General features: G+C 42.6%; 2 protein-coding genes across 2 annotated transcripts in view; both read left to right on the forward strand.

Annotated features, from left to right (window-relative positions):
• The window catches only part of spata5 (spermatogenesis associated 5), a 93,427-nt gene extending 73,574 nt beyond the window's left edge, over nt 1-19,853 (forward strand). Inside the window, exons 16-17 of the mRNA XM_041049009.1 lie at nt 2,560-2,724; nt 19,194-19,853. Coding sequence (XP_040904943.1) covers nt 2,560-2,724; nt 19,194-19,373 — 345 coding nt within the window. The 3' untranslated portion in view covers nt 19,374-19,853. The remainder of the gene's footprint in view (nt 1-2,559; nt 2,725-19,193) is intronic.
• Nucleotides 19,854-22,136: 2,283 nt separating this feature from the next.
• spry1 (sprouty homolog 1, antagonist of FGF signaling (Drosophila)) lies at nt 22,137-26,260 on the forward strand. The gene is made up of 2 exons (XM_041048563.1): nt 22,137-22,739; nt 24,218-26,260. The coding sequence occupies exon 2, from the start codon at nt 24,273-24,275 to the stop codon at nt 25,359-25,361; it is 1,089 nt and encodes a 362-aa protein (XP_040904497.1). The 5' UTR covers nt 22,137-22,739; nt 24,218-24,272; the 3' UTR covers nt 25,362-26,260.
• Nucleotides 26,261-26,603: the final 343 nt, after the last annotated feature.

The following is a 26,603-nucleotide window of genomic DNA, read 5'->3' on the forward strand; positions in this document are numbered from 1 at the left end:
CAAAGAGTGTTTACCAGAATTGTGCATGTGTGTGTGTGCTTACATGCATGCCCGTGTACACGTGTTTGTTTGTCAGTGTGCTTGGGAGTGTCTGTGTGTGTGAGTTACTTAGCCGGGGGTCAGCAGGTTTGTGTTGGCACGCAGCCGCCAGATACTTCCAGGGAGAGCAACTCAGGAAGTGTCCCTGGCACGTCCTCTGCATAGTGCATTACGCACTGCCGCGACTGGCTCGACCTGCTGTGACAAACAACCACAGGCTGCAATCCCCAATGCACCCGTCTCGCCTCCTGCACACAAACAAACTGACAGTACCCACTAACCTGTGGAAGAACTGAAAAAAACTCTCACACATGTTGTTTTATAGTTATTTTGCTAGATGCAGCTTATCAAGTTCCCCAAGTCTCAAGCCCTTATGACTTTAATTTAATGCTGCAGCCCTTAACCCTCTGATCCATCCATCTCCCAGCAGGTCTCCCCAACAGCCACCCTTTCCTTGCTTTTACTCATAGTGACGTTATTCCTTTTTATCCACTGATGCCGATGGTTCGTCACCCACAGCCAGACACTCTCCTCAAATGAGTGGAAGAATCCAGAGACCTGAAAAACAAGAACATTTCCTCTCATGATCCATTGCTCCTTTGTCAGCCATGGCTCTGTTGTGGTTACCTAAGGGTAGCTACTAATGTTTGTCTCCAGTTTCCATCCTCTCATATTCCATACACATACACAGGAACACAAAAAAGCAACAGATAAAAGGCAGGAAAACTGTCCATCGCCTCAGTAGATGGGAATCGGTTATCCAGAGGGGAAAGAAAATCATAAAACAAAACTCTTAAAATTGCATCCGGCACATTTTGCAAGCCAATGGACTTAAAATGTAACATGGTAAAGACAGTTTGATGGTTCCTGTCATAGTACCTTTATTATAGGGATGCAACTGACATTTTTTAGTTCATTCTTGACCTCGGAGACAGCACTTGACAAAATAATTCCACCGAGATCCATTTAGTGGCTGGAGCTCTTCATTTTATTACTTGATCGTTGCTCAATTGTCATGGAATTGTAAATAATCAGATTTACGTTTTTCTGAGCACTTTGCGGATTTCTTGTCCGTGGTGACTTAAAAGCTGACATTCAAAGTTCATTCTTAACCTTGGAAACAGCGTTTCGATCATTTTTTCCATATTGTTCAGTTGATGATTCGGTCAATAAAATGCCAGAAAATAGAGAAAAATTTCGTTACTATCACTGAGCCCAAGCTGCCATCATTAAATTGCTTTTGTGTCCGACAAGCAATTCATTGAGATTCAGTTTACAAAGGTATAAAACAGAGCAGCATGTCATCTTCCTATAGATTATTAATACTTTGAAAAGCTGGCACAAGCAAATGTTTGGCATTTCTGCTTGATGAATCACTTATCATCTTGCAGACTGTCCCATTCTACCCATCAAGCAAACACAATGATGTACTTCAAATGTTCATAGTCTATTTTCAGTGTATAAAAGACATAAGGAGATTGTCAGACTTGACGGATACGTTGCACATATAGATTAGCAGGAATAGCAGTGATGACTATGCAAACAAGAGTTCAAAGGCCGCTGGTCTGGTCCCTCCAGCCTTCACTGATCACTCCTGACGTGACCTCCTGCATGGCTTACGTCTGCGTTTGTCTCCGGCCTCGTCCGGGGTTTAGGCCCCGCTGTGGCCTGCCTGGCCCAAAGCCAGGGACTCCACTGTCTTTGCAACCAGGCCTCACTGAGTCTTGGAAGAACAATAACAAGGAAACTGTCAGTTCCAGTTGATGTTTGTTTTTCTGTTGATGCTTCATTCCATTGCTGAAATTAACGGCTAATTCGCAGTGAGTGAAATGCAGTTTGTTATTTTCAAATCCAGCTGTTCTTCAACTAGTTGGCTGGTCAAACAGGCACGCAACCCAAACCAAACAATACTATACCATAGCCCAGCTTGTCACGGCCTGGCTGAGGAGAGTGAATGGAGACAGACAAATTTGTCTGTCCGTCTGCTTGTCTGTGTTTGAGAGGCGCCTGCCACTTAATGACGTCTGACAAGCGAGACAGCGGCGGCTTTGGGTACTCAAGGACTGTTTTGGGGTCACAGGGATGTGATCTGTAGGAAGTGGAGGGTTTATCAGATAACGTCAACACTGACTCCACGCTGGCTGCAAGAAGTGGAAAACTAAAATTTCACAGTTTGCATTTTAGGCATTTGCTTCATGGTGCTGTCTAAAGAGGAGTAAGCTTCAGTTCCTAGATCTCCACCATAGAAAGTAAGCAGTGAGGAGGTCAGAGGTCAGCGTCATGGTGTCCTGAGAGCATTTCTGTGACGCCGAAGTGATCATGTGCAAAAAAATGTGCTGGAAAAGACATGAAACAAAGAAACTCCACTGAATTTTACATGTGTTACCCACATCTAGCCAAAGAACATTTCACTGATGATCAGTATTGATGTGTAAGCCTCAACTTGACAGACTCGTCTGTAACAGTATTTTGAAATACGATGGTAAATCAGACGCTGACTGTCTTCTTTCCATCCCACAGGCTCTGATGCGTCCAGGTCGCCTCGACCGAATCGTCTATGTGCCTCTTCCAGATGCTCCAACCCGATGGGAAATATTTTCTCTCCAGTTCCGTAACATGCCTGTGGCCCAAAATGTGTCTCTTGATGAGCTGGTGACTCGGACAAATAAATATTCTGGAGCGGAGGTGAGTTAAGTTTTCTTTGAATAATTTATGACCCTGAACCAGTAGTGACTGTGACAGAACCATAAAATACGGGAGGCAAAAACTTGTTTCCCTAAAATGAAAGAGAGGTGTCAGCATAGAGAGATTTGTGAATTTAAAGATGACTGTGTGACGTCTAAATCATAAAAGGAGTTTACAGGAGAACGAAGATCTTCATTCAGAATTCTACTTTCACTCACTGTAGCTGCCAAAAATCAGTGAATGACTCTGCCTATTTTACACCGTGTCCACATTAGTAAGTAGTGTAAACACTTTTGTACTGGGATAAACAAAAGATTTCTCGAAACTAGCATGAAATTGACCACTACAGACTAATAAACTAGCAAATGCAACACACAAAGATAAGAAGTTTCTACTGCCAAAAGTCATTTTCTTAATAATTGTGCACTCGTCTGCCCCAAGTCCAACTATAATCTGTTTTTAACAGAAAATGTATTTGCTGTGCTGTGTCTGTTTTGGTCTGATTGCAGTCGATCTAACTTCCCCACAGCAGATTTAGGGATATTACTTTGAGAACCATGTAGTCAACTGGAAAGTAGACAGAAAATGTTCAGTGCAAATGGTGTGTAGACCAAGGATTCAGACTGGAATCAGAACCCTTCATTCACCCTGCATGTCTTTACCTTTTGACTACAGCTGACCCCCCCCCCCCCCCAAAAAAAAGAAACTGCGAGTGTAGCCTGCATTGCAGAGAGATGTTACTGTGCTTTTCCATGATGTCGTGTCTGTACTGTGTCACAGAGCGCCCTCGTGATCTCACAGTGGACTGGGAGTAATCGTACAAACACTTCTTTGTGTGACAGATTTGTCTCTCTGCATTCGTCTGCCGCGTGATTCACATTGTCTTGAGCAGAGAAAGTGCTGCTGTCTTCCAGGACACAAAAAAACCCCTGAGAAATCATAAGAAATGGTGCCTCAGTCTTGGAAAAAACACTTCACCTTTTCGCCCAATAAGCTCATATACCCACTTTAAGCTTGTTTTAGTCTGTGTCCAGTATTTACTGCATTATGTTGCAGACTATAAGAGTTTTGAGAGTTTTCTGTACAGGGTCTGGCTCTCTCTATCTCTGTCTTGTTTTTGTCAGAGAAATCGTGTTTGTCTTTGACCTTCAACGTGACTCGTAGTTCCTACGCCATTCGACAGAAAGAAAAAAACATTTCCATAAGATGTACAGTACATCTTTTCCCCTGGATGTAAATCCCCTCTTTATATTTACACTTCAGGGGTCACGGACATGATATAGATGTCATGCTGGTCTTCTGACAGGCTCAGAAAACAGCCATTTTTAAACGATTCAGACACAAACGTGCCTTGGCAGGCTATGAAAACACAGATTTCATTGTTGTCCCAGTCATGCTTTTTGTGCGACATGTTTGTGAGTACTGCTGTGTACAGATGAATCTGTGATGTGTTTCTTTCATTAGTTTCACACACATGCAGATGTACCAACCTTTCTGTCAGCAAGTTCTGAAAACTGTTTATCAGTTTTTAAATCAAGTCTGATCAGGACAGCGTGGTGTTGAGGTGTTTCCATCTTTTCTTTTGACATTATTATCTTCTCGGGGGCAGTTTGAGGTAATCTATAGGGCCTGCTCATATCCTGAAAGTACACGCTCTCTCCTTGATTCCTGACTAGGCAGCCCCCACCCAAAAAGCAGCCTAAAGCAGGCGTACACCTGGAGGAGGTATGCAGAAAGAAACCAATCCCCCGCTATCGGGTGTTGTGTTTGACATCGGGGTTTCTGGTATAGTGTCTCATCTGTGGAATGGAGGTTTGCAGTCACTTGCCATTGAGTTCTCAAAACCCCACAAAAATTCAAAGACATGCCACAGTCATGCTGATAAGAGTTCAGAGGTGGGAAAAAAAGCCAGGTCTCACCTGTGTACGTATTATATTTTACATACCAACACTATAGATCAAATTAGATGAGGTGAAACTTTAAACTCCCCTGATCACTGAGGGGAAGTTTGAGAGCAAACAGGATACAGAAAACAGAGCCACACAGTACTGAAGATAATGCTGTGTTTACAAGAAAAGAGCACCAAGGGAAAAATGCAACAAATCAACAAGTAAATAAACAAGCGAATGTCCAAACACACTGCATGTGAATGTTGATTGGTCACATCTTTTACTCGCTCTGCAGACACAAAGTTTCAGGTTTTAACATCAAGTCTCTTGCATTTGCACCATGTCACTTGTATGTTTAAGGCTCCTCATTTTTCCCATTTTCTTTTCTCTTCTTTTCTTTCTTTTTTTTTTTTTTTTTTTTTTACCAATTAGCCAATTTTAAAATTAAATCAACTTTTCACCCAAACTTTTGGATTATGAACTTTTAAATAACATTTTCACCCCTTTGATAAATAAACAACAGGTAATTTGTGGATGGTATGCATTAAATAAAATAATAGACCCATCTTTACTTTTATGTATGTACATGTACTGTATATGTATAAATCTTCTAGTCTTGAGCTTTAAGCTTAAACAGCAAACCAAACAAATAAATCAACAATATAAAACAATGAAATCCCAAAACGTCGAAAATGCATTCAGAAAATGATACACAAAGCTGCTGAGATATAATGTACAGAATGACAGTAATAGATGATGATGAAGATGAGAATATCACTTACAGGAAAATGCTGTTGTTGTATTTGTTTACCTTGTTACTTTAATAAAACAAGCTTAAGGCAGCATTAGACAGTCATATATTATGCCATATATCCTCTGGCGGGGTTAAGTACTTATATAACTGGGAGGAATGAATGCTATTGCGTTGGTGTGGACATTGAGAGTAGCTGAACGTCTCCACCTCTGTGTGACAGAGCACTGAGCCATTATGTTTGACTTGGCATGCTAACTGGTAATGCAGTAGGCAGCTGGGTGAGCTGCAGCCGACGAGCATCGGTCAGCCGCGCGTCAGGCTCTCGCTGCCAGGGGGCGAGCTGGATGAAGGGGGTGTCTCGTAAATCAACAGCAAGATGCTTATTGAAGCTGCAGGCCACGGAGCAGTGTGCAGTTTCACTTTTCATATCATTTACAGCACACTGTCGCCGACTCGCTCCCTCTCGCTTCTGACTGTTCTCACATCCTTAGCTTGCATTCCCCATCTCTCTCCGTCGTCGTACGGAGGCTTTGCGGTTGCAGTGACAATTTTTTCTGTCAACTCCAGCTGGTCTCACCTTGAAGCTGAAACAAATTTGGTCAGGGTCTTCTCTATTGCAGCATCACGTCCTTATGAAAAGCTGCCATAGTTCAAATCCAGCCTGTTAAATTTGAATCCATACTTAATATTCTTTACATCCAGTTTTCCTTCGCTGTGTAAAGTTTTAACCAAACTGATTGTGTGATAAGAAATGACGGGTGATCGATGGCCTGCAGCTGGTCATCTGTTGGTCACTGAAATGAGAACAGTCGAAACAACAGCTCAAGCTGAAGTTGAGCCACTTCCCCGCCCAGATTTGTTCTGTTGGTACAGGGATCAAACCTGTCACCTGGTCCCTCGGTTAGATGGCTTCTCTAACCTTTACACTAGTGTTACCTTGAATTCTGCAGTTTTATTTATAATTTATTACTATTTCTTTTCTTTTTTTTTGTAATTTGGCGACAGAGGGGTTGATTACTCAGGTGTTTACAGTCAGAGCATTCTGTGCATGACTGAGGAGGCAACGCACAAATGGGTGCATTGAGCACTTTTCAGTCTGACTACCCGAAGCTTTGACTTTAATTACATTCCTGGGATTTCAGACTTGTTTGAGTGGAGAGGGAGGCAGGATCAGGGAGGAAGAGGAGGAGGAGAAGGTGGGGGGGGGTCACGAAGGAGGACGCAGTTGTTGTCAGCTCGGAGCTAGAAGCTTGTTAAAATCACCTGTCTTCCTACCTGCCCGCAGTGACATCTGGTTTCCCAACCCTCACCTTCCCACTAAACCCTTCACTGACACCACACACACACACACACACACACCTTTAACTCACACTCAGCCCAGAAAATTGCTGCCGGCTCTCCCTCCTCACCTCTGCCATCACTCCTCCAAACAGAAGCAACATTTGATACTGTAATCGCAGTGTTGTCACGAAGAAGAAGAAGGGCTTAACTCGCACCTGAAGGAAGGTGTGATGCTACTCAACTTCTGTGTTTTTTTTTCTATTTATGATCAAGTTCTGACAAGCAAAGACCTGGAGGATTTATTGCTCCCTGTCACAAGCACTGAGTCAGTTCCAGGCCTTGTTTGTGGCCTTGCTGAAAAGCTGAAACCCTCTCAGGTTTTGATACGACACTTTTTTTTTTACTTTAGATATCAAGGGATTTGATTCCAACCTCAGGGTTCTTGCTATTTTTTTAAACATAAATTTTGGTAGAAAATAAAATAACTATACAGATGCTAATCATCCCTGATTCTTATGCAGCTCTAAAACTCTGAAAAAGTTTGTGTAATCCTTATTTAGCTAAACTAAGTCAATGGCAAATTTTGCATTGTTTCTTTTTAATCTACTGTCAATACGAATCTTACATTTTGTAATCTTTGGCTACGTACAGATCCTGTCTAGGGGAGATTTCTCCTTCTTCAGAGATTCTTATGGCTCCAAACAAATTAAACTCATCAGGGTCCCTTTTAGATTTTCAGTCACTTTTTAGTTTTCTTAAGTTATCTTTTTTTTGTTTGTCTTGGTTGGATGGGGCTGATTAAAAGTGTAAAGCTTAATATTACAGAATGTAGGAATGAATAAATAATTTGTAAGTTCAAAAAACATACAAATTATAAAATGAAGGATCAAAAAGTAACTGCACACTGAATCATTTCATCGACAGGAAAAACCTAAGCCAAGAAAAAAAAGTAAAATATCAGTTCCCGGTTACATTCACACACACCTGTGTTGATCACATTAGTCTTCTGGTGGCATCTGCAGCAACTAAACTTTACATTATCTTCTGAATAGGTTGTTGTAAAGAAAGAATAATGAAGTAAAGAAAAATAGTGATTCAGTGCGTTGACCAGGGTAATAGAAAAATGTCTCCCTGAGAAAAGTTTGGTTCAGTTTGTTTGTCTTTTGCACAGAGAAACAAGCGATAAGAAAATGTGCCTCACCACCGAGTAATCATCTGCTATTTTAATTAAAAGTAACCGTTTATTTTTCTGCTCTCTTCTTTTGCTGATGTTTGAACGTATACACCGTGGAAGAAAAAATTTCCGTTTGCTGTTCGGTCTTCTTTCCCTGGAAAAATCTTCAGACGCGCAGGACTGACATCTTTTCCGCTGTGCATTTTGTTAGGGATAAACAGGAAAGGAACTGAGTCATTAAAACAAGTAATGATAGTCACTGACTATACAACTTACTGAAACTCCAACTTACAGATCTCCCTGCGATGTTTGATTGACAGCTGACCTCCAGGAAGTGCAGTGCAAAAACACCACAGCAAAGTGCACTTAGCAGATCTTGACAAGTTGTTCTCAAAGAAATCAGGATTTCTCTGCACGAACACAGAATGGACAGAACAGGAAGTTGCTGCTCAGATGCAGAACACGTAGAGGTGACGACAGCTGACAGTGCCAACCCTGCCCTGTGCCCCTCCTGCGAGACTTCACTGTGTTGCAGTCCATCCATAACATCCATCTCTATAGAAAAGGGGGAGGTGGTTGTCGAGGCATTTTAATAAAACCTCAAGCTGCAGCGTTGAGGTGTATCAGAATATCTTGGTGTTCAGTCACAGATGCCTTTGACAGACTCGCGACCTCCATAGTCCTTTCCCTCCAACAGGGGGAGAGCTTTTTGGTCTGAGCCCAGGTGTCTGAGATGCTTGGCTGACAGCCATTCAAGCTCACTGGTGCAATTGTTTTCTTAACTTGTTTTTTTTTTTTTTCACACTGGCAGGAGCAAGTCTGTTCCAATGCAGGACATACGAATCAGGCAGATCAACAGTCTGTCTTGGCGTCAATGTGCTGCCTGCGATGCTCAATATTCCCCTTTCCTAGATTACCCAGCAGCTCTGCAGCTCCTTGTCAACAAAGTCAACATGTTGAGTTGTGACTTGATGAAGCTGTGGTGCATTTTTGCATCAGTTGAAGGACACAAAAGCGGTTTTATAATGATGCTTCGATTTTTTTTGTTAAATCCCACATTTTAAAACAGAAGCCTGAGCAAAAACACTGGATTTGCAGGAGCTTGTTTTCAACAATTAAGACATAAAAGGAGTTTGATCACAAATAAGACCTCGTATAATGACACACACAAACACACCACCACCATGACGCACACACACACACCGAGCAAAAACCACCCTCACAGGAAGACAAATGGTTTCCTCTTAACACCTGTTGTGGTTGTGGCTGTTCCTCCTCTGGCTCTGTGTGTCGTCTGTCTGATTTATGACCCGGTATTTGTTGTTGCAAAGATTTTTATCACCAAGGACACAGGCACAAAAAATGCATCAACAAAACATGTTGCTGTTTGAATAATAGTGACATTACACAATGTACAAGTCTGAGATATGCCATCAATCTAGGACTCTAGGAGGAAAAAGATCTGTAATCATCATCGAATAAACATGTCAGCTTTGGTGGAATGCGTGTCTGACGAGGTCTGAAGTTGGCAGTGATTTTCCAAAATATGGTTTAACCTCTAGTCTTCTGTGTGAGTGTGTGTGTGCGTGTTTTTTATTTTCTACACAGCTGACCACAGAAACGGTCTCGCCACCACTCAGAAAAACATAGTCGACATGGAAAACACAGTCAACAGCTCAACAAAGGCTGCGAGGAAAAAGCCTTTCACACCTCTGTAACTCTGAGTGACTGTGAAACACCTCGCCTCACTTCCCCTCCAGCAGGCCTTTTGCCTCTTGTCATTGTGAATATGTTGTTCTTAGTCGACACTGCAGGTTAAGTAAAGGTTAAAAAAGAAAACATTTCCCTCACCGCTTCAGCCAGCAAGCTGCGGTGACTTGCAAAAGGCCAGCGATGGCTGAGAAGGAAATGGCTCCAATCTGCCCTAATTTGACTTTTTCTACATATAAAGCCTTCGCTGTGGTTTATGTGCGAGTACATGGTGAACACAAATTGAATTTTTCCTTGGAAATATGAGTCGTCAAACGTACTAGTTGTGCTGTTTCCCTTGGCCGTGCAAGAAGACAGAAGGTGGGTAGCAAAAGCCAAAAAAAGAAGGAAATTGAGCAAGAAAGGAAGAGTTGAAAGGTAGGAAGGGACAGAGGAAGAGAGAGAAAGGGGTGAAGAGAAAGACACCAAATCATGGAGAGAGAGAGAGAGAGGAAAGAAAGGGCACAGTAAAACAACCTAAAAGTAGCTAATGAAGCTAGAAAAGGGAGGTAGAGCCAAGAGGGAGTCATAGTGACAAGGATGCACCATTACGTCAGTGTCGATTATTTATTTTTTCATCTACACTCATGAAAGACTGGATGAAAATAGCAACAGTTTTTAGATCCAGAATGTTAAAACCTTTTTTTTTTAAATATCCACTTCTGAAACAATGAAGGTGAAAGGAAACGATTTCTTTTATTATTTTTGCTGCTTAAAGTTTTGAAAAATTCCAATTGGAAAACCAAACAGCAATCTTTCTGTGCAGAAAAAATGTCTGGGTTAAAAAATGAATAAATAAAAAAAAAAAAAAAAAAAACTGAGCAAAGAGAGATCTGTATCCCATTTTTGTACAAATCCAACTTTTTAAGCAAAGTTGTGTCATTTCCTTGTGCCTCCAGGTTTTGAGTCAATTTAACTTGAACTGTAGTGGCTGAAAATCAGAAATGTTTATCTGTGTTGTATGTTTGTGTTGTTTGTACTTGCTTTACTGATGCGTGTGAACGGTCGCTGCATGTATGAAGGTACTGTGTATGTTATGAAAGATGGAGGAAACAGGAAAAAGAGCATTTCTGTGGAACACATCACACAGGTGGGGTTTTACCTACCTTGACATTAACAAACGCACACACATCACTTACACACACACACACACACACACACACACATACTGAGTCTCCAGGTCACGTCAGTGTGGGTGTGTTTGGTAAATATGCCATCCCTACCTTCCCAAGTCCAGGGAGAATGTGCAGCTTTCATTCGTCTGATTAAGGGGCGAGGACAAATATGCCCTTAAAGGCAAGGCCCAGCTATACTCCCCTACACACACACACACACACACACACACACACACACACACACACACACAACCTTAACACTGTGTAGCCCCAACACAGGTGCTATCCCACGTAGGTCTTTCCAAAACATAAGGTGGGTTTGGGCCTGAGATGATCACTCTTAATCATCTGACATGGAAGTTATTAGACAGCTTTTGTAGGAGGTTTCCACACTGAAAATCACCCTGTGACTTTACTTACATTAGCAGTGAGTCACGCTACATGAGAGCGTCTTCCACTTTCATGACAAACATTTCCTGCGTGGCTAGAAAACATGCCTCACTTTGAGCCTTTACTGTCACAGCATTTGACTATGCACAGCAGCCTGCATATTTTACAGGTCACAGATTAGACTTGTAGCTAATAGAATCATCTCCTAAAGGCAGATGTCTTATCTTATTACACATGGATAGCAGATATGTTATGGTTTGCCCTCAGCCTCAGTGGGTGGAACCAAAGAAGCATCTTTTGTAGATTATTTTGATAAGTTTGTAAATTTTGATCTGTTGCACCAGTTTGCTGTGACTTTGATACTAAGTTGTGTTGTGAGTGTAAAGTCAGCACTAACTGCCATGTTGTTACCAGTCGATTTCACATGAAACTCACCACAATGTTCAGTTGCACCATATTTATTTTACACCATGGCATAACTGAGTTGATCACAGTTAAAATGAGAAGGCAGAGTGATGTTTGAGCGTTTATCAGAGCATTCACAAAAATGGAAAGGACACAATTAGCTGTCAGAAAGTGAGACCTGCCGTAGACGTTTTGTTTAAATGTATGCTTAAATGTACTCGTGTGAACCATAGCTGACAAATACCTCAACAATGATTTTTTTTAAACAAACATTTGCATCAATGTAATACACATAAATATGGTCATAAATACTAACAACAGCAAAGATCTCTGGAAACTCATTTAAGATTCTGCCGAAGTCGAGACATTAACAGTTACTAGCGTCTGTAACAAGCAGCCAAGCAGTTGCTTGTATATAAAGAGCACTGTGAGCTTAATGTAATGGCATATTAAAGTTGGAGATCATTTCTTCAGCCCGACATGGTTTCTGTCTGTGTTAATACTCGTGTGTAATATCTTCCTCTCATGTCTGTTGTCCCAGCTGTAACATATGGTGAGGAGAAGCCCACGCAATCACACGTTCATCATCAGAGCTTTCTAAGGAATCTAAATTCCTCTGCTTCGAGCACAAGCATGTGCACGTTCATCTGCAGCTCACACACACACACACACACACACACACACGCTCCACTCTATTTATGATCATGTGCCATGTTTCCGTTCTCCCCCTTTCTCCCCACGTGACTCTGCTCCCTCCATGCTTAACCTCACCTCCCTCTCTTTAACCCCCTCTCTCTCTTTCTCTCTCTCTCTCTCTCTCTCTCTCTCTCTCTCTCTCTCGCTCTCGCTCTCTCGCTCTCTCTCTCTCTCGCCTTGTAATCTTAAATAGGTTTCACATGGAGCTGTGGTCAGGCCTTGTTTCTCTTGGCGGAGGCATGTCACTGCAGACACTTCCTCTTTGCCTTTTTGGAGGATGAAACATTTTATTTCTGGTTGAGAGTTTGGGCTCTGCACCCCCGATGTCGTTTGATTTATATATTATTTAATTTCCTCTCTGAAAATTGGATGCAGCGTGCCTCCTTTTTTTTTTTTTTTAATTTCATTTTCTTTTCCAGCAAAGGGGTTAGGGTGGTGCTGGTCATACTGTGGTGTGGTTGAGGGATTTGCATAAGAGCAGCTCTCTTAGAGCCAATGTCTCTGGCATCACACATCATCTATCCAACAGTTTGTGTGTGTGGGATTGTGCACTTTGCATCTGCATATACACTTAAACTTCCATACACAGTTAAATTTACTGATTGGACTCACAGTTCACGTATCCTCAGATTTTACATTGTGACTGATCAGTAAATCATAAAATAAGAGAAGAAGTTGTTACTGTGAGCTGTGACTTCGAAGGGTTAAACATTTAAATGTTCATTAAGCAAACATGCTTGTGTTTGCTATGTACAAGACTTCCCCATGAAAGACTCGACATGTTTGCTTGCAGCCTGTACGTATATGTTCTATATGTAAGTGTGTGTGTGTCTGTGTGTACATGCATTTGTCCCTGTGCATGTACTGTCTGTGTGGCTACACATAGTTGTGTAGCTTGATTTTTTTTTTTATGTATGTGTTTGTGCAATGGTCTGTTGACCATATCTGTGTGTGCCCGTGAGGTGAGCACAGTGTGTTACATACAGTATGTGTGTGTGCACATGCCCGATTAGTGTATTATATATTATATGAGCAAGTGCAGTGTGTTGAGAGAGTGTGTGTCTGCACACTGTAAAGTATGTGTGCAGAACTTGTGGATTGATGGAGGAGAGGTTTTGTGGGAGGTGAGGAGGGGGGTGAGTGATGGGGGAGGAGGTTGGGGCTTGCTCCTGTAAATGTGACCGTTTGTGTGTGAGGGAGGGGTGAGGCGGGAGGGAGGTGGGGAGGACTGGATGTAGCCCGCTGTAGACACAAGGGTGGATTGATAGTAAACACACAGTGGATCTGCTGCCGGTAGCCCAGCTAACAAGCCCTTCATTAAGGGCGTCTGATACACTCACTGAGCGCCTTTGTTGAAGTAGGAAGCGAAAAGTACACCAGACAGATTTGACCTGAGAACGCTGGTATGCACTGCCAGCAGTCGCAAGCTTTTTTTTTTTCTTTTTTTCACCCACTCCACCTCTCCAGAAGGGTTTATTTTCGTCACGCTGAACAGGTTGTCTCATGGCATGCGCCCCTTCTCACCTTCTCCAGGGAAATACTGTGAGGAAAAATATAGAATTGCATAGTTATTTAGCTACAAACTTGCAGGAGGCATGTAAAGCTTTTTGGAGTGTCACTGAACGCTTTGAGGTTTTTTACCTGAGTGTGTGTGCTTACATTTGTATGTGTACAGAGTGTGTTTGTGACATGAACACCTGAACACGCAGCAGTGCAGGATGAGTTTTTTGCTATTTTGATGTTTTTTTTGATGATGTGTCATACGGTACAAGTTTTCTATTCTTGTTTACACTGCACTTGTACACAGTCGCTGTACTCTGTGTGGCCTTCTGTGGACCTGTTAAGTCATATTTTCACACTTCATACGATGTGTTATGACCTTGTTCACCCTTTATTTCTTAGGTATTTTACATATGTGTCCATTTTTAAGCTGCACATTTTCAGATCCAGTTCTTGAAATTATTAGTCGCTTTTCAGCATCTCCATCTAAATGTTGATACTCGTGACTTTTTATTCCGCTCATATATTTTTGCTTGCCATGTTCTGGTGCTTAAAAGGGTCAGGTATGTTTATGCAACCCCCACTTTGCTATGTTCTTATTTATATTCTGTTATTCTTTGCTGTATCTCGTTACCATTTGCTGCTACAATGGCCTAATTTCCTCTCTGGGGTCATTAAAGTTTCTTGTTGTCTTATCTTACAAGGACAACAGGACCTCACATACAGTGCTGGTTGGGCTGTAATATATCACTCTACATACAGTATATAAATATATATATATATATATATATATATATATATATATATATATATATATATATCCAGCATGGTATAGCTGTGTGCACTGAAACAGCATGATATAGGGTGCAGTTGTGGCTACAGAGGGAAGTGCAGTGCGGTGACCAATAGAGCATAAAGGCCACTGTTGTATCCAGAGTCTCATGCTGTGGCACCCTAATTGCTGGAGGCGAGCGAGGGCCTGCAGCCCTGAGCGCTGCACGTGCCCGTCCTCATGTCATAACCCCATTAAAATGGCTTCACTGACTGAAATCCTCTGCCTTCTTCTGTCACAGTACCAGCATTTTAAATCAGACACTAATACAAAGCTTGGTACCACCTTCTAATAAAGCATGTTTTATCATCTATTTTTTTTTTTTACTAATTGTTGATAAATTATTTTTAAAACAAACATTAGTGCGTTGTTAGTAATTTAATGGCTTATTACTAAACTGTTACACTCGGCACGTCTTTCCTGTGAAGCTTCCTGGCACTGAACAAGTCCCATATTGAAACTTTCTTAATGAATTCGGCCTCGGATCACTTTCTTCCTGTCTCATTCTCGTTCTTTAGGAATTTTAGGAAAATCTTTGGTCCACTTGAAGATCAAAAGGAGATTTAAATGACTTTTCCTGTCTGTATGAAATGATCAACAGACAGTGGAGGTAAATGTGACTGCCAGTCTCCACCAAGCATGTCATTATGGTAGTCTGACCCCCCCCTCGTCTAACCACTCTCACCACAGCATTTGACTCTTATTGACAGCAACACTGAAGAGTAATGATAAACTGCCTGTGTTCTTTTTTTCAGTGACACAAATGTCCTTGCAAACATTTTTGTGTTTAAGAATATGTGTATGTGTTTGTATGTTCATGCATGTGAAGCCTGGTTATGACCGGGGGGGGCACCAGGGGAAACTTGTCATTAGAGGAATATGTGGAAACAAGGATGTGGTGGGCACTCCAATCCAGTATCTATCACTTTTCCAGCGACCCATTTAAAAGCTCTGCGGTTTCAGATGCTCTGCTGACATTTTATTAAGGTGGAATGACTGACACAAGGATTCCCGACAGTTCTGCTTGTGGTGGCAACGATATACAAAGCGGCTTTAAGCTCAAAGCTTAAAGACAGGACATAAGACAAAATAATTAACATTAATTAATGCAAGCCTCCCTGCTTCCCCATTGGTCTCAGTAGCCACCAATAGTGAACTGGTTGGAGCCTACTGGAATATATTCTGATATCAGACATATTTACACACCGACTCGAGACGCTAGCAGACCTGACTAGACTGAATTTCATTTGAACCCAGCCTGACTCGGCTCTGAATTATGCTGAAGATTTGCAGTGTGAGGAGTTGGGGGTCACCAAGAATGTTTGTATCATCAGCAAACATCTGCTGAATGAACAGATTGAAGACCATGATTCAGTGACTATTTTATTAGTTTGTCACAGGCATTACTGTTTAACCTGAACCAGCTGCAGTGGAAGAGCTTACTGTACCGTTTTTTGCTTCGTCATCAAAACCTCTCTCTTGACTCAGTATCAGGCTGACTTTTGGGTCATCTTGAGTCAGCAAGTTTCTGCCTGTCTCCAAACTGAGAGGTTCTTGATGATTGCTGCTTTTTTCTTTTTTTTCCTTTTTTTTTTTTTTCGTTTGCTTTGCCTGTACGACTGGCTACGTGCCACCTCCAGGAACTCTGAGCTCGCCCACATCACCAGAGAGCAGCCACTGCAATGCATCAGCTTAGCCCTCTCCATATATTTAAGTGATTGCTGACATAATTTATGAAGGGAATGAAAAATAAAGTCTGCATTGCAATAAAATTAAAAAAAGAGAGAGAGCGATCTATAATTTATTTGGCCTGCCACAATTCAGCACTCTTCGCCACCGAATACCCCCCCAACACACACACACTTCTAATTTCTGTGCATTTGCAGTTTTCTCCTTCCTTCCTCCTCTTTTTCCTTCTCAGAAGCACGGGGGGCCCATCTTTAGGGGGTTGTAGATTGCTTTGGGGGGGGGGGGGGGTATCAAGGTGGTGCAGGAGGGGGCTCGGCGCTGGACTTTTGGCTCCGGCCGAGGAATGCCTTCACGTTTACAAACAAACTGGCTCTTTCGCTCGCCCTGTTTGCCTTTGTGGCTTTATGTTTTTTTCAAGGCCTGTACGGGCAAACACACAGCGGGAAACACTGGCTTGTTGATCGGCTTCTCAGACCAGCTCATAAACCCAGCGAGCATGAATGTGGGGGCCTGTGTGTGCGCGCACAGCTCCAGACATTTTTTTTCCCCCTTTTTTAATAAACCCAGGGGGTGCTGTGGAAGTAAACAACCAAATAATTATTAACTGTTGAATCATGAGATCGAGGCACAAGGAGCCTAACGTGTCCTGTACGTCAAGATTCAGCGTAAATAAGAAATTACAGTTTGATTGTGCTGCATTTGTCTGTTCCTGTTTATGGATGTTGCTTGGAAACAACACACTAAATCACATTGTTCAACATGTGGCATCCCTCTCGCTCTCTCTCGCTAACTCCTTTCCTCTGCTCGCTCGCCCTCATGCCGTTTGTAAACAGGGAACCGGGATACATGGCCTCATTGTTTTTCATCATTATTACTGACAGGCCTAAATGACTTGAATGATGGGAAACCCTCATACAAAATTAACCCAGCCCCGTGTGTTTACCCTGCCTAAATCATGTTGCTCACTGGCTTGAAACAGAAGAAGAAGAAGGGGGAAAATAGGCCTCACATCCTGACATCTGCAAAGCACCTGTCCTGAGCCGTGCATGCTCGCTGGGCCAGAGCACATTCAACTATCTCCCCTCGTTTTTCTCTCTAGCCTTGAAAAACGCCATGTGCTTTAACAGTTGACAACGCCTGCTGTGCTTTTTCCCGTCTCCACTAAGTCTGTCTGTTTAGGATGACGTCACGTTGGTGTTTTTATTAAAATGTGGAGATATATTTTAAAGTTATTGAATGATGAACTTTGTTTACCTTTGTTTAGATGCTAACAAGCAACTTGCTTGGCCCATTAATGTAAATGCACAGTTTCTCGGGCTCCTCATGCTTTCGTTGACAGGATAGTCGTCAGCATCATAGTTGTAAACTGTTCTGCTGCAGTCTGTGCATGTGAGTATGTAGTATCAGCTTGCATGTCACACAGCGTGCCACACACTGGAGCTGTAGAGGGAAGGGCAGTGACCATCAGTGTTTCAGGCCAGTGAACAATTTCCTTGGACCCACATTGCTCTGCATGCAAACTCTCACTGGTCAATATTCTACAGCTCTGCTGCATCACATGACTGCATGTCCCACTAACCTCCCACCAGACGTTATCAGTGGCTGTAGAAGCGAATAGTTTCCTGCAAAGCTCTTGTTGGAGGAAGGTGTGTAAGCTGCCCTGGCTCAGAACAAAGCTGTGCTTCTAGAAAGGGAGGAGACTGGCACTGCTGGTGCCTGGCCTTCATCAGCCATCACCACCGATTCGGAAGTGAGTCACTCCTCTGGCGTGTGCAGAATCTCTCCGAAAGGTCACCTGCAGCACTCCTCCGTGTCAGCCGTTGCATAATTCCATCAGTCCTGTAGTAAAGAGGCTGTAGGAGGACTTCTGTATTTGTACTTTAGACATGGCAGATCAGAAATGTTGGTTAAACAGACATTTCTCGTTAAAATAGCTGCTCCGGAGGCAGAAATAATCCTATTAGTTATGTTAAATCTTACAGGGCAGAGCCAGGAAACCACAGTTTTTCTACCTACATATTCTTACATTGCAGGAGGAGGCAAGCATTGTAAATCCTAAAGCTCGCTCAAAAATGCAGTTTAGCAAATTTTAAAATGACCTCCAGTGTTTAAAGTACTAAAGTTTTCAAGTTAAATAACTGAACTACATGTTTTATCCCCAGAGCCTCTGACAAATGTTTGCGAAACTAAATTTCAGCATACTCTTATCCATCCATCTTGTAAACAGCCCACCATTTTACCATTAGATTTTATATGATGATTGTCATTTTCAAGGCTTGGTGCACCTAAGTTTTATATGACGTGAAAATTCTCTATGTTTTCAGTAACTGCATTTGTCATTGTAATTTAGCTTATTGTCTTCTCCAAAGCATCCAGCAGTCCTCTTACTATACATTCTCTTACCTTGCAACAAAACTCTTCTGCTTCTAACAATAGATTTTTTAATCATCTGTTACTGTTTGCTATCTTTCCGTGGCCTGAGGGATTTAATCAAGGATACTAAGGAATTTAATATCTTCAATATTTAAGTTGTACTACAGTGCAAATTGTGATTCAAGTTTTCCTCTTATCACCTGCCTTAGAACATACTGAGAAAACAAAGAGGCTGATTCAGTTTAAAATGTTGTTTCCTCTGGAGAGGATCACATGCTGACCTGTTCCCACTGCAGTGAAACTGTGGGACAGTCGGTTATTATGGATTTTGGCCTCGTGGGTCTCTGCAGTACAGATACCAGAGGTTATCAGAGATTATATACAGTTGGGTTTGTGTTTGTCTCTCTCTGCCTTGCATGGCTTTTGATGTTTATAAGATAAAGATATTTCTTAGACAGAGACACATAAAGTGCTTCTCTGTTACCGTAGCACATCTATGCTCGACAGTCTATCACTGAAGTCAATCCACCTCTAACTGTGGCGGCTCATGTACGTCAGTGGTGTTCACTGGATGGACCACTCTGCCTGACAGCTGAATATCTGTGTCTGTTTCCTGTCCCAGATAACAGCAGTATGCAGAGAGGCTGCCCTCCTGGCCCTACAAGAGGACATCAAAGCTCAGCACATTGAGGCCAGACACTTTGAAAGTGCCCTGAACACTGTGAAGCCCCGGATCCCCGATTCTCTCATCCAGTCATATATCAGCTATCAGCAGCAACACAGCGGCCTGTGCTTTTTCTGACCACACTGCTAAGCACAATTCAAAACTAAGGAACATTTTACTCTTTGTAATTCTAATATTATTGGATAAGTAGAGGTTTTTTCAACTTCCCCAATTCGCTGGACAAGTTAATAACATGATAAGAAACTGACACAACTCCCAGCTGAATTCTGGTAGATGCTGATTTTGGCATAAGGAAGGATTTCTCTTTTGAAACTACTGTGCCAAGTTATGCAACTATTGTTCAAGTTTTTATTTTATAGCTACTAGAAAACAAATGTGGTAACTGGTTTTCAGTCCACTGACTGTCATGCCAAATAGAAAATTTGTTTCCCGAAAATGCTTGTTAAAATCTTGGCTGTTCTTGGAACTGTAAGTTTCAAAACACTCCACAGTTCAGCAGGACAGTATTTTTTATTTTTTGGTTTTGAAAAAATGAGCTGAAGTGTCATGTTTAATCCTATAAAATATAGATAATGTATTAAATGCATTATTTATGCATTCATTGTCTATGGTGGCTTTGTCTTTTTCATTGCAAAAGACCATAACAGGGAAAAGTCCTGAATAAGCTGATAAGCACTGGTGATACTGAAAAGATTTCTGATACTGAGTTTATAGCAGAATTATTCTGCTGAGAAAAGTCTGTAAAATACACAGATTTTAGTTAAAACCGTGTAAATCCCAGCTGACGATGTTAAATGTGTTCTGTCTCAGTGCAAACCTTAAGTTAGCTGGGAACAGGTTTTGACTGGATTTAAACTCTTCCCTCGCGTTGGTCTGTTTTAGCTCAGCTTTCACCTGCATATCCACACAGAATCTGTCTTTTCTGCATGTTCTCCGTGCCACTTTGTGATTTCTGTTAGTTAAAAATATTTGTGGCTCTTCAGAAAAACATGTTCCACATGGGGTATGCATAACTGCTCAGTCAAATCACACGTTATTAAATGAAAGAGAGAGACAGAATTAGAATTCAGGCCCATATTTGAAAATATTGCAATAAACCATTAGTTGGTAAACAAAAAAAAAAAAAAGTTTTACAACTGATTATACTACAACTGGAGAGATTGAACCCTCTAATTAGATTACATATACATATATGTGGATTTAAATAGTGGAATTAGGCTTCTGTGTGAGGACCTTAGGACCCCCTTCGAGGACCTCAGATGGTTTCTAAACCCCTCGTTTGTGGAACTGCTGCTCCATATCCAGGGGGAGAAAAACAACCGCGGCTGGTATATTCATCACATCCATCCATGGAAAATCAGCTAATTGCTGTAATCGTGAGATTTCCGTCCGCACTTCCGACCACTAAGAGCAGGGATCTAGGCGGCCATCTGTCGGTCTACCAGGATTGGCTTTATCACCGAGAAGCTGAATTTTAACATCCATCTTAAAAAACACTTCATTCGTTACTGCGCCACAGAGTCGCTTTAACAGTCCGTTAACTCTAGCGGGGCTTTTTTCGCATTCTTTTTTTAAGCATTTGCTGACCCGAAATGGCACTGAGGGTCATTCATCTATTGATTTTTCCATTTGAATAGGATAAATTGACTTTGTATTGAACTTCCTTTTCTCATGGATCCGGATGTAGCGCATCCGCGACACCAATCAAACCAGACAGTCAGGAACAGAGAGGAGGGGGGCGGCAGCAGTGAGGGGGAGAGTCTTTCCCCTGGCTGCAGGGCTGCGTTTTTCTTAAGGTGGTCTGGGAATAACCCCCCCCCCCCCCCCCCCCCCAACCACCACCACCATCACCAGCACCACCTTATCCCATGCAAAAATTCTGCCCGTGAAACTCATCAAATGATGCGAAAGTGGCCACATCAGAGATTCATGCAGGCTGCAGACTCATCACCACTCATCTCATTTCCTCCGATGACATGCGTACATTCGTAATGGGAGCATTCCAGAGAGGAGGAAAGACATCCTGTTGATGTTTCCTCTCTGAGTTGTCTAAAATTCACACACTTTTTGTCTGTACAGACCCTCGTTTCCAGCGTGGGGTTTGAGCACAAGTGGGGGACTTTTAATGAAGTCTAAGCTAACTTAAATTATTCTAATGATAAATGAATATACGTGGCTGTCAGTTATTCAGTGCTAAAGACTATCACAGAGATTACTGACATTATATTAAAAGACCTGATCTTATCATGTTAAAAAGTCTCTGAACTCCTCCTTTAAATATATTTTGTGCATTTATGTTTAGCAGCCTTCATTTCCCGCTTAAAAGCGTCAGTTTTTCAGTTTATTAGATAGTTTATACGTATCAATCAAATATAGTTTCTTTTGACCAACATATTTATATCAAAATGCTCTTAACTATTATACCATTAGTGTATTAGTAGCAGCAATATACTTTTAGTGCCTATAATTGCTTATCTTTTATATGGACCAATATGGCATTTCTGTTTATATTTTAGAAGCAGAAAAAAATGATTTAAAAAGAGTTAATCTATTGAGAGGGTTATTTATTTTTCTTTTTGTTCCGTATGTGTGGGAATATAAATAGCCTGAATGCCGCGTTTATTACAATAGGCCTACTTTTAGTCACATTAAACCTTATTCACATCATTATTCATAACCCACAAGAACGGAAACTAGTAGTGTTTTTTTTCTTCCCTGAGCCCCCTCATCGAGCCAACGCGACATAAAAAGCCGTTCCACCTTAACTACTGCACACATCTCTATCGCCCGGCCTTCTACATCTGCCCAATGAATCAGGAGCGGATGCGATGTATCCTTTTTCAGTGGAGTGAATGGCCAATGGGAGTTGGCTTGTCGAGCAAACACTGAGCCCTGCGTTCCCATTCATTCAGTGCTGAACAGGCCCGCAGAGCTGGAGAGAGCGCACCGCCGTCTGCGACACGAGACGCTTTTTGCAGAAGAGCGCAGATTCCGCGCGACAATAAGTAACAGCCAGAACTCAAACTCAACTCCCTGCAGAAGCACGAAGAGGAGAAACTCTTGGATTTACGTCTTCGATTTTATTTCTCCGAGACGTTTTTTTTTGCGCTGCTTTTATTTAATTTTTTTATTTTACAACAATTCATACGGGACTTCCATAACTGGGTTGTCTTGAAAGACATCGGCCTCCAAGTGCGCAGCAGTTCTCCGGGTGCCTTTCCTCCCTCCCTCCTCCATCACAGCTCCACGGTGGATTTACTGTGTTTTATCCTGGGACGAATGCATGCGTAACCCACGCTGAACTTTTCGTTAAACCAACCAAGAAAAGGGAATAACGCAAAGGGATACACTCGCACTTGGATTAACGTGAATGTTATGCATTATACCTTATAGTCTACATATGGACATTGCCCCTTCCTTTTGGATGGAGTTTTGGTAGGCTGTTTGGTTGATGGATTCGACGTTATGGATGGTTGCATATAGGTACGTATATTCTTTTACTCTTGTTTTACGCATTTTATTTTGGTTTTACGGTATTTGCTGCCCGATAGTAGCGTACATACCGACCTAACGTGCGCCGCTGTAGCGAAATAAATGTTTTGTTGCACTGGTGCACAATGCTTAAAACGTCCCGTCTTATTTTCTGTGCGTTTGGCAGCGAAAAAACACCCGCAGTGGGTTAAATTCATCGCGATTAGTTGACGAAGTTGATAGATTTCCATGCCTGTGTCCTCCCGTGGTTGTGCTGTAACAAACACCCCTCCCCCACGGCGGTTGTTTTCATTCATAAGTTTTTCCCCGTCTATTTGGATGCGTCCTCTAATGTCTCTTGATCTCCGGCTCTGTGGGTTTTATAGGATCCTGCTTTTATTGCTGCGCACGACGTCTTCTCATTTGAACGCGCTCTGTGCGGATAATCCTATTTATGGTTCGCCCTTTGACGCTTAGACTTTTAAAAATAATACGTTTTTGTTTGTTTGCAGAGCGCAAAAGCTGCAAAATCGGTCGTTTAGGCTTTGACTGAAGTGTTTCTGCCCGTGAGGTTTGACGTGTGTTTTCACGGAGGAGCCAGGCTTTATGTTTTTGCAGGTTGTGGAGGTTTTGGCCTCGTGCAGGTCGGCGTTGCTTCACAACATCCCCGAAGGCTTAAACCCAAAATTCCTGATGGTGTTTGTGGTTTAAACACATAGGTCTGTATTAGACTAATTGTCTCAAATAAACTTCAGAAACCTGCGTCTTGCTGTAGCGTGAGCTGAAGTTTTAGTGCGACGACTTTAAAGCGCCCGGTTCGTTTTTCAACAAGTCTGTATTTTGTCGGAACTTGGTCTGACCTTAGTTTTTTTTTTGCACTACTTTTGTCCCTATTTCCCTGAAATCCTTTTTGGTGTAGTAATAGAATACTAAGTGAGGCAGCTCATTTAGTTCCCTTGGATCGTGTCCTCATTTCGTCGCCGCGGTGCATTTAAATGTTAACTAGTCATACAAATGTAAATGAGGAGGGGAAGTATTTGTAGGGCCTACTGAAGTTTAGATGTGTGCGTATTGGGGAGGAAGGTACAAAAAGTCTTGTTAATAGTCAACTTTTTTTTCCCGGGTTGCCTCATTTAACGGGATCAGAAGTGACATATTGTCATGATGACAGGACGAAAACAGCAAGTCTGGATTAACTTTAAATACACCTCAGATATTAGATGACACACTGCTTACTTCACTTTCAGTAACAATCAGTGTTGAAACGTTGCTTCTGCAGAATGGTTATCATGTTATTGTGAAGGAATGATGATATTGATATGACACTGTTTGGTTTTAAGATGAATTTGCTTGGGAATCGTGTTCATCCCTCTCCCATCAGGACAGTGTTTGTTTGCCAGCTATGCCATGTTTTGGCTCCCTCTGATCATGTCTCCTCCTTCCCTGCCTCTCCTTTGTCTCTCCCCGGCCTCTCTTCCCCCCTCTGGCAGGTTTTCCGATGCATGCCAAGTCTACGGTGAATGTCGGAAGTGGTGATCCCCCCAGATGGAGCTCCAAAGTCAACATGGCCCCGGCGGTTCATTAGTGGTGATCCAGCAGCCTTCCCTGGAGAGCCGGCAGAGGTCGGATTACGAGCGGGAGCTCCAGCATGCCGCCATTCTCTCCCTGGACCAAATCAAGGCCATCCGCTCCAGCAACGAGTACACTGAGGGGCCCTCGGTGGTACGGAGGCCCCCTGTGCCCCGCATGGCCCCCAGGCCTCAAGATAAGCAGGAGAGGACTCACGAGGTCATCCTCGTCAATGTGAACAACAATTATGAGCACCGGCCATCAGGTCACCACCATCATGTCGGGGGCGGCGTGGTGGTCGTGGCTGGGGGACAGCAGTACGCCGGGTCACGGGCACCGGGGCTCAGCCGCTCCACTAGCACAGGAAGTGCTGCCAGTTCAGGGAGCAACAGCAGTGCCTCCTCTGAGCAGGGACTCTTGGCACGCTCACCCCCCACCAGGCCTGGCATTAGCTTACAGCACCACCACCGTGCGGAGCGGCCTGTTCGGACTCAGCCCAAGCCCAAGGCCCTTTTACAGCCCCAGCAGGGACCTCACTTCCACCAGCCTCCACTAGAGGCTCCACTCAAGCCCCAGGACAAAGGGAAATCAGACTTTTCTGGCAGTGGCAACGGGGTGGTGGCTGCTGCTGGGCACCAGTTCATCTGTGAGCGCTGTGGGAAGTGCAAGTGCAGTGACTGCACGGCTCCCAGGAGCCTGCCTTCATGTCTGGCATGCAATGGCCAGTGCCTGTGCTCTGCAGAGAGCGCACTGGAGCACGGCACGTGCATGTGCCTGGTTAAGGGCATCTTCTACCACTGCTCCAATGACGATGAGGGGGACTCGTGTGCTGACCACCCCTGCTCGCTGTCACGTTCCCACTGCTGCTCTCGTTTCCTGTGCATGGGATTAATGTCGGTACTTTTCCCCTGTCTGCTATGCTACCCACCTGTCAAGGGGTGTCTGAAGGCGTGCCAGGGCTGCTACGACCGGGTTAACAGGCCCGGCTGTCGCTGCAAGAACTCCAACACTGTCTATTGCAAACTGGAGAGCTGGGACCCACAGACCCAGGAAAAACCTTCCTGATTGCCCCTGTGTGTTTGTGATTGCGTGTGTGCGGGAGACTCTTGATATGGATCTTATGATGACAATGATAATGATGATGATAGTCACAAATTAATGTTTATCAAACATTCTAAGCACCTCCCACCCGCCTCCCCTCCTCACTGCGGAACCCTACGGAGCTAAGCAAAGGAGTAACGAAAACCACTCGATTATTTTTATTTTTTCTGGATCAGGACCATGTTTTTACAGACCAGTGTTTGCCTTAACTGTTTCTATGTCTATCCTCAGCTCCTCATTAACACTATTTTTTTTTTATATATATGAAAAAGTTTTTCTTCCGTTTTAGATAGGCGGTCTCCTCTGGGTCTGTGTGCCCAGTGGGGAGCCGCCTCTCACCAAATCTGTGAAGGACGATCTTCTATAGGGCAATTATGTAGCTGTTACCTGGTATTCATAGCAAGCAGGTATGTTTGAATTATTGGTTGCTACCACACTAAAACCGTGGGTCCTATGCTCATGTTGCATTAATGAAAGCACATCCATCTCATAGTATTTTCTCCCACTTGGATATGTTTCTCTCCTTCTACCCACCTGAACTCTTCATACACATTCTGTGGCATTTTCCCATGTTTTTTTTTTTTTTTTTTTTTTTTGGTGTGTAAATTGTATGCTCAAAATCCATAAGAGGAATTCTGGCTATTTTTTAAAAGAAAAATGTCTGTTAAAACATTTTTTGTTGTAAAAAATATTTATTATGTGAAGCTCTATTATTTTATGATATTTATTGCAAGAGACAGTCTTAAATTTACTCATGTCTGAATATAACAAAATATCAAATACTTACTGAAAAATTAAAGGGTGGCACAAAAGAAAACTATGTTAACTTTAATGCAGAAAATATATTAATTAATGAAAAAATAGCTCTGTCTGGTGTCTTGATTGAGCTGTTGAACAGTAACTGGCTTGACGGTGGAACGATCTGACCGATGGCTGATTTTAAGGGAATACATGTCTGTTTTCTTGAGTTTGAGTTCATTGGCGAACAGCAAATCACTGTTTCCCATGTGTGTTTGCATGTGTGTGTGTGTGTGTATTCGTGCTGGGTGTGGAATTCCTGGTAAAAAAAAAAAAAAAAAAATTCAGCAGTGAGTAGAAACAGCTTGTAGCTCAAAATGTGACTGTTTACATTCTTGGAGGGCTTCTTTGCTGCGATTCTCCTCGGTAACCTTGAAAGCTAAACAATACAGGTCATTGACACGATTA

Source organism: Toxotes jaculatrix, chromosome 10 (assembly GCF_017976425.1).
Source record: "Toxotes jaculatrix isolate fToxJac2 chromosome 10, fToxJac2.pri, whole genome shotgun sequence".
NCBI classification, from domain to species: domain Eukaryota; kingdom Metazoa; phylum Chordata; class Actinopteri; family Toxotidae; genus Toxotes; species Toxotes jaculatrix.